At 33.9% G+C, this 12079-nt stretch overlaps 2 protein-coding genes across 4 annotated transcripts; one reads left to right on the top strand and one right to left on the bottom strand.

Moving 5' to 3' along the window:
- Positions 1-218: 218 nt before the first annotated feature.
- Positions 219-2211, bottom strand: LOC108223743 (agamous-like MADS-box protein TM6). 2 transcript variants are annotated; one of them, XM_017398145.2, is made up of 7 exons: positions 1700-2211; positions 1467-1533; positions 1277-1338; positions 1075-1177; positions 855-896; positions 706-750; positions 219-605 (listed from the first exon to the last, which is right to left on the bottom strand). In XM_017398145.2, exons 1-7 carry the CDS (start codon positions 1885-1887, stop codon positions 435-437), a joined length of 678 nt encoding a protein of 225 aa, XP_017253634.1. In that variant the 5' UTR covers positions 1888-2211; the 3' UTR covers positions 219-434. The 2 variants fall into 2 exon arrangements, with proteins under 2 accessions (XP_017253634.1, XP_017253633.1); XM_017398144.2 differs by having other exon boundaries at positions 706-774; positions 1700-2038.
- On the top strand, positions 1684-6560 carry LOC108223742 (aldehyde dehydrogenase family 3 member F1). 2 transcript variants are annotated; one of them, XM_017398143.2, is made up of 11 exons: positions 1684-1824; positions 2815-3019; positions 3768-3836; positions 4327-4423; positions 4558-4764; positions 4970-5094; positions 5228-5332; positions 5410-5582; positions 5661-5751; positions 5826-5975; positions 6106-6560. In XM_017398143.2, exons 2-11 carry the CDS (start codon positions 2837-2839, stop codon positions 6340-6342), a joined length of 1437 nt encoding a protein of 478 aa, XP_017253632.1. In that variant the 5' UTR covers positions 1684-1824; positions 2815-2836; the 3' UTR covers positions 6343-6560. The 2 variants fall into 2 exon arrangements, with proteins under 2 accessions (XP_017253632.1, XP_063950401.1); XM_064094331.1 differs by lacking the exon at positions 1684-1824 and having other exon boundaries at positions 2709-3019.
- The last annotated feature ends 5519 nt before the right edge of the window (positions 6561-12079 follow it).

The following is a 12079-nucleotide window of genomic DNA, read 5'->3' as shown; positions in this document are numbered from 1 at the left end:
TATAAAACTAAATATAGTCATGAGTGATCTTGTTAGATTCGTATTCACAAGTACTTTAATACGGTGAAGTTTTTATATTTAATGCTACTACGAAATGAAAGATATTAACGATCAAAAATGTGTGTTGGCAAACGTGAAAAGTACAAACAGGAAAAATATTTAGGGACGGAGGGAGTAGTATTATTTGATTTCCATGATAGGAGCAGACCATGCTGGACTGCTGGTCAAAAAGAAACAACCCAGTTGTTTCTTGTGACATTGCTTAATTGATCAAATTACAAAGCCATCCTCAAGATATTGTTATAGAACACCAGGTTCTGTGATACAGGTCCTCCTTCACAAATAAGATACATTGTAATTCAGCTGATAATTTAATTTAACAGAGCTAATTAAATTAAGGCATGCCAGTATATGCACGCTCACAAACACAGGGATCAAGCAAGACGCAGATCAGGGCCGCCTGATACACCATCTCCATGGTGAAAGTTAGCATAAAACCGGTGATTATACAATCCATTTCCATATGAAACTCCAGGATCTACCTCGTATACTCTTCCATCATCCCTCATTGCTGCGTACCTTGGATCCATTAGGCATATTGCATCCTTTATACATCACAAGACCAACACCAAATAGCTTAGCGCTTTGAAATTAATCATTATACTCGTTGTTTACTAATATACTTTCCAACTTCTTACAACTTACAAAGTCGAGTAGGAGACGCCCATTCCTTTCCTGCAAGCTCCTCACCTGATCACAACAAAGTAGATCAACCTAGCTAATCTATAATTTTCACTAATTATGAACTTCTTAACCCGAACACACCACTGATATAGACTAAGTTTAGTACTAACCTTCTTCTTGCATGTATCAGTCTGAGTTTTTATCACATGATACTGTAACAAGAAACAACACAAGCACCAATTTCATCAGTTAACATATATAGAACTAAAATATCACCACAATATAAAGATTATAGACTCAAAATCAGTAACTAAGGAGTTCGCATTACATGTTAATCCAAGCATCACAAGATGTTTAAACTAAAATTATATGTTGATACTTAATAGTAACCTTGCGCTCGCGTATTGTGGCAACAGAGTCTTCCATCTTCTGCTCAATCCGATACAGTTCTGTTTCCTTCATATTGCTCAAATCACCAGTACCAATTCTTATGCTGTCGAATCGTAAATAAGGCCATTAATTAACAACTAGAAGTCTTTTTATAAAAACCAGTAAATTAGAGCATATTAGCCAGTGATATCTGCTAATTTACCCGATTTCATTTCGGAGTCTTTTGTTGATCTCTTTCATTTTCCTTAATGTTTCTTGCATATGCTACATGAGTCAGACAAACCATATGAACGAATACAAATTTAAAGTTACAAACCGATTTTATTTCATTTTGATAACCTTATCCTTTGCATATTAAAGAGAGGAGCACTCAGAGAAAAATAAAGACAGACCTCGTAGTGCGTGCTCCATAGATCACAACCTTGAGTCCTCTGATACTGATCAAATATCTTTTTCGTCCTGAATAGTTAAAAATAAATATAGTTCTATTTTATTTAACTCTATTGCCTAAAGTGTGTGAAATTTAAACCGTCTAGTTTGTGAAGTTGTTAAGGAACTCGAGATTTTAAAAGAACTGGTCGCTTAACACAAGTAAAAAGAAGTTACAAATAGAGAGGGAGCTCACGAAGTGTTGGGGCTGGTGTACTCATGGAGTTTGCCAGTACTGGAGAACATGATGATCGAGATCTTCGCATCACAAAGAACATGGAGCTCCTGAGCTTTCTTGAAGATACCGTTTCTCCGCTTCGAGTAAGTCACTTGCCTGTTGGTTCTGTTTTCGATCTTCTTGATCTCGATTTTTCCACGCCCCATGTTAAATTTCTCCTTCCCCTGTCTCTAGATTTCTCTCTAACTCCTCTCCTCTGATTATCTATTCCGTTGCGTACATAAATTTAAATACTCAACCACGCATTACATCAATAATAGAGCTATGAATGCGATGGAATAATTCCAGCGTATACATGTTTTGACAAAAGCGGTTGATGAAGCTCAAGTTAAAGGTTGAGGATAGCCTTACTATTTCTGCAAAGTTACATATAAAGTGGAATTGTAGTGTAACTAGAATTGTTTTTTGCATACATATTTGTACACACCTTTGTAAAAAAACATTGTGTACAGGGCATCCCATCATAAGGTGACATAACTTATAGTAGCTTGTCATTTTGGCCAAGCTCATACTATACACAAAAAAATTATGTAGTCTTCCCAGTTGTTGCCTGAGAACCTAACTTGATAATCAACACGATTTTCACAGACAAAACACGAAAATTAAACGGATATACCTGATCAACTGGAATATGACATGGAACGACTCTTTTATCGATCATATAGTATACTTTAAGGTTTACTCTTATATTTTCAACGAATATTAGAGAAACACGAAACTGACATGTTTGCAAACACGGCCTCAGATCGACAACGACACCCTATGAGGCCTATTTCAGTTGTAATTGAAAAAAAAAAGGCTGAAAGATATTGCGTGTGACATTGATTATTTCAGTTGAAGAATTTTCTTTCCCTTTAAATTTGCCTTAATCAAAAGAGTTAGCAGTTGGCACGCTTTTAATAGAGTTAGTTGTTACTTGTTGCTAGTACTGAAACTGATGCAACAAGCAATATATTGGTGACAATAGTTAATGTTGCCAACTAAAAGTGAGCTCCATAATACTACTATAAATGACTGTGTGAAGATGCTTTTTTTGGTAAGAGGCACACAAGATTTGAATACATTTTGTGTAGATTAATCAGAAAAGTGGATGATATGGAAACCGGCTACTTGCGTGAACTCAGACAAAGTTTTAGTAGTGGAAGAACAAGGGATGCTGCTTGGAGAAAATCACAACTTCGAGCAATCCTCAGACTTCTTGATGAAAATGAGAATCAGATCTTTCAAGCTCTTCAGCGTGATCTCGGAAAACACCCCATCGAAGTTTATCGTGATGAAGTAAGGGATTTCAATTACTCTTTTTTTCTTGAATATCCGATTCGTATTCAATTACTTTTTTTCTTAAATATCCGATTCGTATTTAATTACTCTTTTTATTTTCCTTGGATATCCGATTCGTATTTAGATAGATATGTTTGAGCGGTCAAGTATCTTAATGTTTGTAAGAAGTAAGAACTTTTAATCAGATTTTTGTGGATATGTGATTCATATGCAATTACCCTTTCCCCCACTTAGGTGGATATGGTTAGTGGTCAAGTACTTTGGGTTTGTAAGGAGTAATAAATTTTAATTAGATGTGACAATTCGGATCAAAAGTACCTCAAAGTTTGTAAGATAAGTAGGAATGTGAAACCCATGTCAACTCACAAATCTTTTTGCGAAATCTGAGTCAAGTCCTATTTACAAAATAAGCTAGATTACATTGTCCCAAATGCAACAATTTGTGTACTGCACGTACCGTCAAAATATCATGATTTATATGTGCAACTGAAAGTTCCACCTTATATATTGAACAAATGACACCATTGTTCTTGACGTGGTACTGAGACTGGGACGTTATAATGATGATGTAAAATTTTGTAGTATTAATCACCAATGGAAAGATAGAGATGCCATATTATCTCAATCCAAAACTGATTCTTTGGAAAGATAGAAAGCCCACTATTTGCATCACTGTTTTCTGAAAAAAAAACTACCCACATATAATCAAACAATATCCCTCTGACTGGGAATTCATTTCATGCAGATTGGAGTAGTGAAGAAATCTGTGACATATGCCTTGTCCTGCATCGATAAATGGATGGCTCCCAAGAAGGTGTGATTTTTTTTGTTTATTTACTAAGAGAAGACATGCATTAGCTTGCCATGTTGCATCTAAATCAAGAAATTGGATTGCTCTGAAGTTTTTATATAAAGTTCTGAAATGAGAGAAATTGAGTTTGTAAATTGGATTGCTTTGAAGTTTTTATATAAAGTTCTGAACTGAGAGAAATTGAGTTGAGAAATTAAGGCCATGCAATTTTAAATTTTGTTATAATTCCATAGACGACTAATCACTTTGGTAGAGATTCTATATTAAAGACATGATCTAATTAAGCACATTGATTAGTACTAAATAATTTTAAGGAGGTTCTTGAGTAAATATGTGTAAAAGCTCACCCAGATGCTAATGCTAAAGTTACACTCTGGAAATTAACACTTAGTTAAGAATGACATGTATATGTCCTGATTTAAGTCTTCGCCGGTAGCTTGGAAAACTTGCAAGAGATTTATTCATATTAATGACAACTTGCTTCTTTGGCCAGAATCAACTACCCTTGCTGTTTTTCCCATCAAGAGCAGAAGTGCGGCCAGAACCTCTAGGCATCATACTTATTTTTGTTTCTTGGAACTTTCCTATCAGTAAGTCTGATAAAATTTTTGATCCGGAGTTGTAGATATTAATATTCTCTCAAGTTGGTTTCTTCAATTGTTTAACTGTAACTGAAGTGATGGAATAGAATCTACTCGATAACAAAAGACCCCTTTACTTGCAGCATTGGCCTTGGACCCATTGGTTGGAGCCATATCTGCAGGGAACACTGTCGTCATAAAACCTTCGGAGCTCTCCCCGGAAACTTCTGCCTTTCTAGCCAGAACAATCCCTGCTTATCTGGACCGCAAAGCCATTAAAGTAATTGAAGGTGGAACGGACATAGCTGAAAATCTGCTACAGCAGAAATGGGACAAAATCTTCTTTACAGGTATGATAAGTGACTCTTCTGCAATAATATATTCATTCAACCCTGTGTTAATTATACTAGATTTCACCCAACTCACTGAACTACATTTTAACAATTACTAACGAAGGGAAAGATCATAGAGTAGTTAATTTTAGGGATGTTAACTGTTTAAAATATCTTTCTGTTAATTGTGAGATAAGATCAGGACTATATTTTCTCTGTCCAGGAAGTGCACGAGTGGCTCGGATTGTCATGGCTGCAGCAGTGACTCATTTAACACCAGTTACACTGGAGCTTGGGGGGAAATGTCCAGCTATAGTAGACTCCCTCTCTGCCACCTTGGATTTAAAGGTTGCCTTTTTTATACCATGTAATCACAAAATGCTTGCTATCACAAAGCTGGCGGAACTCGATATTTTGCAGTAGAGAGTAGGGCTATATTGGTGGAACTCTAAATGATCACTTTTGTACTTTGGTTTTCAAGGTGGCTGCCAAGAGATTAGCTGCAGGAAAGTGGGGAGCGTGCTGTGGACAAGCCTGTATAGCGATTGATTATATCCTTGTGGAACAAAAATTTTCATCAGCCCTGGTACTATATTTTCTCAACCACACTCTTGTAATTTTCTTACAATTTTTTTGAACTAAGGTTTAGATTCTGGTACTCAGATAGAATTATTGAAGAAGTCTGTTAAAAGATTTTATGGTGAGAATGTGAAGAACTTGAAGAACCTCAGCACAATAGTCAACAAACACCATTTCAATCGATTACGCAATCTAATGGAAGACCCTGCTGTCGCAGCTTCTATAGTTTATGGCGGAGAAGTAGATGAAGAAAATATGTATAGCTCTTGAAATTATTTACCAATTTCTACAATTTGGTGAGAGGAAGCTTACTACTGCATTTTGAACTGTTACAGGATTATTCAACCTACTATCTTACTGGATCCTCCTCTTGATGCTGAGATCATGCAAGAGGAAATATTTGGTCCATTGCTTCCCATAATCACTGTAAGAAATACTATTTCAATATTATGAATATTTAAAAATTATTGACAAATTCTGTTCAAAATGTTGAACTGTAGTTGGATAACATCAAAGACAGCATCGAGTTCATAAACTCGAGGCCAAAGCCTCTTGCTCTGTATGCATTTACCAAAGATGATGCATTCAAGAAGCAGATAGTCGCAGAAACATCTTCTGGAAGTCTTACTTTCAATGATACCGTGATTCAAGTACTAGTCCATCTCTTTATTTGTTTTTCCTGTATCTTTTATTCTCTCTACGTGCACATACATGGATAACATATTCATAATATATAGCTGTTAGCTGCTAAAATTCTGTCGGACTTGTAAAAAATTGCAGTTTGTGTGTGATGATCTACCATTTGGAGGTGTTGGGCTTAGCGGGTTTGGAAGATATCATGGGAAGTACTCATTCGATGCATTTAGCCACGAGAAAGCAGTTCTGCACCGAAGCTTCTACTTAGAACTAGAGGCAAGGCATCCCCCATGGAATGATTTTAAATTGAGGTTCTTGAGGTTTGCTTACATGTTCGATTACTGGGGACTCATCTTGCTCTATATGGGTTTAAAGAGATGATTCACATGCTACTTCTTGTGCATGACAAAACAGAAACACACTGTTATGAGATCCAGTAACACTCTACACATATACTGAGATATATATATATATATATATATATATATATTTGCATGCTTGTAAAGGGCAATTTCTCCTCGTTGTTAAAACTTGAAACTCTTTTGTTTGATTGTATTGAACTTGAGCAGAATAAAATCGGGGCTTGAAAATGTGTTGCGTTCGCGCAAATCTTGACAAAATTTAGCACTAGGCATATTTCTTTGGACCACAGAAGATATGACTTGTAGCCAAATAAAATGATTTTCCATATGTTGTATGATCGAATGTTCTGCATCATCAGTGTGAGGCGTCGAAGACTTCTCAGTAGCAGGTACGATAGAATTCATACTGCGAACTAGTTCCCATGGGTTGTAAATGCCCAATAAAAGACAGCAATGACTATATCGGCCATTAGGTGTCAATATGAGACATGATCTGCAAGTCTGAAACCAGACCTGATTTTTTGAGACCAATTCGAAAGTGATCTGAAAATGATTAATCTAGCTAGAATGTTCAGAAATTAGAATTTCGTTCCCTTTGAACTTAAATATTTAATTTATATTCAATTTTATGAAATTAATTATAAGCAATATTATGGTAATCTGAGATCAATTCGTTAGAGAAACATATTCATGAGATTCAGACCCAACCCAGCTATGAGAATGTGATTCTACTATCCTGTTGGTATGAAAAGCGCCTGGAATGCATAATTGCATGGTGTATAGGTGGTGTTCACTTGGATGGAATGCATGGAGAATAAAATGAAAAACTATATAAAAAATTTATGGAGAAAAAAGAAAGTATGAGATAATGGTAATTAAAAATAAATATATATACATTTTGAACACATATTATAAAGAAACATGACGTGAAAATGGAATGAGTATTTTTTCCAAAACATATGTGTTATAATTCTAATTAAAATAGTAAAAATAAAATGATCGAAATAATCAAAATTATAAATTTTTTTCTCTAATTAACATCATGTTGGAGTACAAAATTCATTTTACTCTTCCACCATTCTATTTTATCGAAGTGAACACTATCATAGCGTCTGATGTTAGGAGTACAAAATTCATTTTACTTTCCGCCATTCTATTTCATCGATGTGAACAGTGTCGTATCGTCTAATGGTGAATCTTGAAGATACCTATAAGCTTTTTTTTTCCTATGCTACAAAGCAATTACTTCTATACTTTCTCTCTTGTGCTGGGTAAGTAGCCCACCTAAAATGTCACCACACACCTCCCAGTATGAAGGAAGTGACATCAGTTTCTCACCTTACAAATCTAAATATATGTACAATATATAAAAATTTTAAATACGAATAAAACAGTGATGACTCGAACGTCAACCAGGCTAAGTTGTATATAAAATTTAACAGGAATTTCATGTGAAATTCATGTCACAAAACTTGAAGAATAATAAAACGAGAGTGGAATGCACATGGTAAACATGGGAAGAGCAGTAGAATAGCATGTTAATTTGGTAAAGATCGGTGTCTACTTTATACCGTGAAACTCGAGTTGAGCACTGCTAGTTTATTAAAGTGGGGGAAAGTATTAAAGACACTGCTTTAACACCGTCTCGTCATTCTCCTCCATCTATAACAAGCATTCCAATTTACATGCATCAACTATATTTGCAGACAGACAACTACTTGGGCTAAATTATGAAACGAGCATCCTAGCTGAGTACACTAGATTAGTTAGTCTAATTATATGCATATTAATAAATAAATATAGAGTAAAGAGCAGACTTGGTTCGTTAACATTGGGAAATGTGAGATAGGTGATCCCCAGCACTCTACCTAGCTTGCTCAGTGTCTCTCAGGATCGAATAATGCCTACACGTACGACTTCTTTCCCCTGCTTTAATTTTCATTCTGCTAAACCATATGCTTGCGACTGTTGCTATATTCTCATTCAATATTTAAGTTTCTCTTTTATACTCCCTCCGTCCGGTGAGTAGTATACATTGAGGGACGGGGACGCGACACAGACTTTAATGTTCCTGTAAAGTGTATTTGTGTAATTTATTTTTAAAATTTTCTTTTTCTGAATTAAAGTTTGGATGTTATATTTTTATTCAGAAAAAGAAGATCTCAAAAATAAGTTACAGAACTATACTCCCTCCGTCCCTTTTTACTTGTCCCTTTTGAAAAAATAACGCATCTTAAGAAAATGTTAGGTGGATATCTTGTTTTCATATATATCTCTAATAAATGTAATGAATTAGATAGAGTTGTGTATATATATATGCTAGTCAAACATTGGAAATTGTTACATTTTGAAAAAACATACAAAAAGTTGGATATCTTGTTTTCATATATATCTCTAATAAATGTAATGAATTAGATAGAGTTGTGTATATATATATGCTAGTCAAACATTGGAAATTGTTACATTTTGAAAAAACATACAAAAAGTTGCTTTGAAAAGAGAAGTGGACAAGTAATTTGGGACAAATTTTTTTTTCAAAAGGGACATGTAAAAAGGGACGGAGGGAGTATTTTGTAAGAGCATTGAAATGCGTGTCGAGTAGTTGAAAAGAAACGTATACAATTAAATAGGACATAGGGAGTAACAAGGGAGCTAACCTGGTTCCAGGACACCGGAGTCGTAATTGTACAATTAATTATTTTTTTAATGTACATAACCATCAGTGGATTTCTATAAAATAATACAAAATTATGTTAGTAATTACTCCCTCCGTCCCCTTGAGTTGTATACATTGGGGGATGGGGACGCGGCACGGACTTTAATGCTCCTGCAAAGTGTAGTTGTGCAATTTATTTTTAAATTTTTTTTTTCTAAATTAAAGTTTAGATGTTATATTTTTATACAGAAAAAGAAAATCTCAAAAATAAGTTACGGAACTATATTTTATAAGAGCATTGAAATGCGTGTCGAACAGTTAAAAAGAAACGTATAGAATTAAATGGGACAGAGGGAGTATATATTAATTTTGTTTTATCCTTCAGAAAATCATATTTATAATAAAAATATTATTTTTTTCGAAAAACTGCCAGAAAATATTGTATAACGTCTTTTGTCAATTGTTACATGACAACTTTTAATTCATTCTATCCCACAAATAATAACAAGATCCCTATATGTACAAGTAATAATTTTATGATTTTTTATAATTTTGAATTTAGAAAAATATGAAAGAATAGATCATGTAATATAATACAATGCATGAGTAGATAAAATACCAAATTTTTTTCTAAAATGTGAACATTTCAATTTTCTTGTTAATATAAAATTAATTGAACATCCTACTTTTCATAACTTGAGAATTTATTACATTCGATAAACAAATATTCTAACTAAAAGCATATGTTAATCTTGTTGTCTAATCTTGTTGTCTAGTCTAGAAACTCAACTAACGAGATGCCAAAAGTCCTGCAAATACTCGTACAGTATATAGGTACATAGCTGAGTAAGCCGTGGCAGGCAAAAAGCACAAGGCTCGAGAATGAATTTGCAGGCAGAAACGCAAATCATAGTCACAACATTATCATTTTCAATTCATCGGACTTCGTAAACAACTAGACCAAAATTCATCATTTATCAATATTCAAAAACATAAACAAACCCGTGAAGAAAAAGCCTAGGATGAGTCAGGGGCGTTTGGATTAGCTTAAAATGAGTGACTTCTTACTTAATTATATTAAAGAAGTGGAATAGAAGTGACAAGTAAATAAGTTAATAAAGTGTTTGGAAAAGAAGTAAAAGTTGTGAGAAAGAATCTACTCCCTCCGTTCTCATTTTAACTGCTTTTGACTTTTTTACACGTATTTTAAGATATTAAAAAAATTACATCTAAACATGATTATTTTTTATAAAATTTATATCAAATAAAAGTTTAGAGTCTAAACTTTTATTTGATATAAGAATTGAAATTTTTTATTGAGTGTAGATATCGTTTTTTTACACCTCAATATACGTGTTAAAAAGTCAAACATGAGTTAAAATGGGACAGAGGGAGTAGTATTCTTAGCTTCTTAAAAAAACTTCTACTTAATTACATAAACAGATCGAGAAAAACAAAAACCAGAAGCAGCTTCTGCTTCTTCTTCTCAAACAAGCTCTTAATATTGAAAAGTTTTGGGTGATGCATGAGCTGGTAAAGCAGAAAGCAAGAGTGAAGCAAGGCCTTTCATGAAATGGAAGGAATACATAGGCGTAAGACACCAGAATTGTGTTGCTAATAAACGCAAGAATGTCAATAATTGTGAGACTCCACATGCAGGCTAGGCTTGTGTAATTTAAGTTTGGAACGTAAAAGCGAACAGTTGATTGTTGTACCTATAGCTACCCTAGTATCTCACTCGCACATGCATAAAGTTATTCTACTTGAATGCCAACTTTTCTTTCTTATCATCATTTCCACCTTAAACACCACCCTCATTGTGCAATCGGCTAATTATCTTGCTTGTCAGCTGCTCAACTAACTTTTAATTTTCGATTTTTTCGACTTGTAATGCCGAATTATGCCGAATCGACTATAATTCTCGTATTTGTTATACGGGACTTCCCGGTCGAATTTGCTAAAATATACTCGTTGTTAGTATGTGTTAGTTTCTTAATTTTTTACACGTATTTTTAAGAATTTTGATCATAATTATTATTTTCAAAATTTTATTTTGTGAATAAAATTAATAATGTCGTATTTTTAATCATACAGAAGAATTTGAAAAATTATATTTATAAATGTGTATTCAAAATTCTTAAAAATATTTGAAAAAATAAAGAGGCTTAGAAGTAGCGAAATAAAGATATACTCCCTCCGTCCTAATGGGATTTATACGCTCATTGTTTGCACGCATTTCGATCCTCCAATGAAGTATAGTTATCTAATGTTTTTAAGAAAAATAATTTTGTAATAAAAGTTAAACATCAATTTTAATTAAAAAAGAAAATTTTAAAAAAATACTGTGGAACTATACTTTAAAAAAATCTCAAAAAAAACGTGTCCGAAGGGGGGAGTATGCATTTTTCGTTTAAGTCTTGCTTTTGTATTTCAATAAATTTGATTGCGTAATTAAGCACCCTAATTAAGTAATCCTAACAGACAAGATATTGAAGCAGCCGTAAGTGAAAACGGTGCTAATATCTCCTGCTGGGACAACAATAACTACTCCGTAATTAGTACAGTTTGTACTTGGTTAATTAAAGAGATCGAACAGTTGTATAAAGAAGAGGCGTCTTAACTCGTCGTGTTACATCTAGCTTCTGGCCAAGGCGGCGTTATGGCAGAGATGCACAGAGCTCAAGTTCTCAGCTTTTTGTAAAATATAGGTGCACAAAAATGTCAAACCGGTACGTAACTGTCGTCTGCATATACATGAATTGTCATCATACACTGTAAAAACGGATCGTATGTAACAAAGTGCTCTCGGCCTGAATTCACCACTTTTTGACTTTCCCAAAATTGTTGGTTTACAAAAACAATCACCAATTTCTCGGACATGAAGTGTCTCCTTCAGTTTTGAGTAGCCTCTTCTTTATGATTCCACCGATAATTTTCGGAAAATGTTTCAATTTGTGTAACAACATAACGAGAGATTGAACAGAAATTATTATTTTATTATAAGAAATTAAGAGAGAAATGACAGTTATTCAAAAAGTTTGATTAAACAGCCAGTCAGGAGCACTGAATAAATTAACTGAGCCAACGGGAATAACATAAT

This window comes from Daucus carota, chromosome 5, assembly GCF_001625215.2.
Source record: "Daucus carota subsp. sativus chromosome 5, DH1 v3.0, whole genome shotgun sequence".
Lineage (NCBI taxonomy): Eukaryota > Viridiplantae > Streptophyta > Magnoliopsida > Apiales > Apiaceae > Daucus > Daucus carota.
Note: the sequence above shows the minus strand (reverse complement) of the source record. Positions and strands in the feature narration are given on the sequence as shown.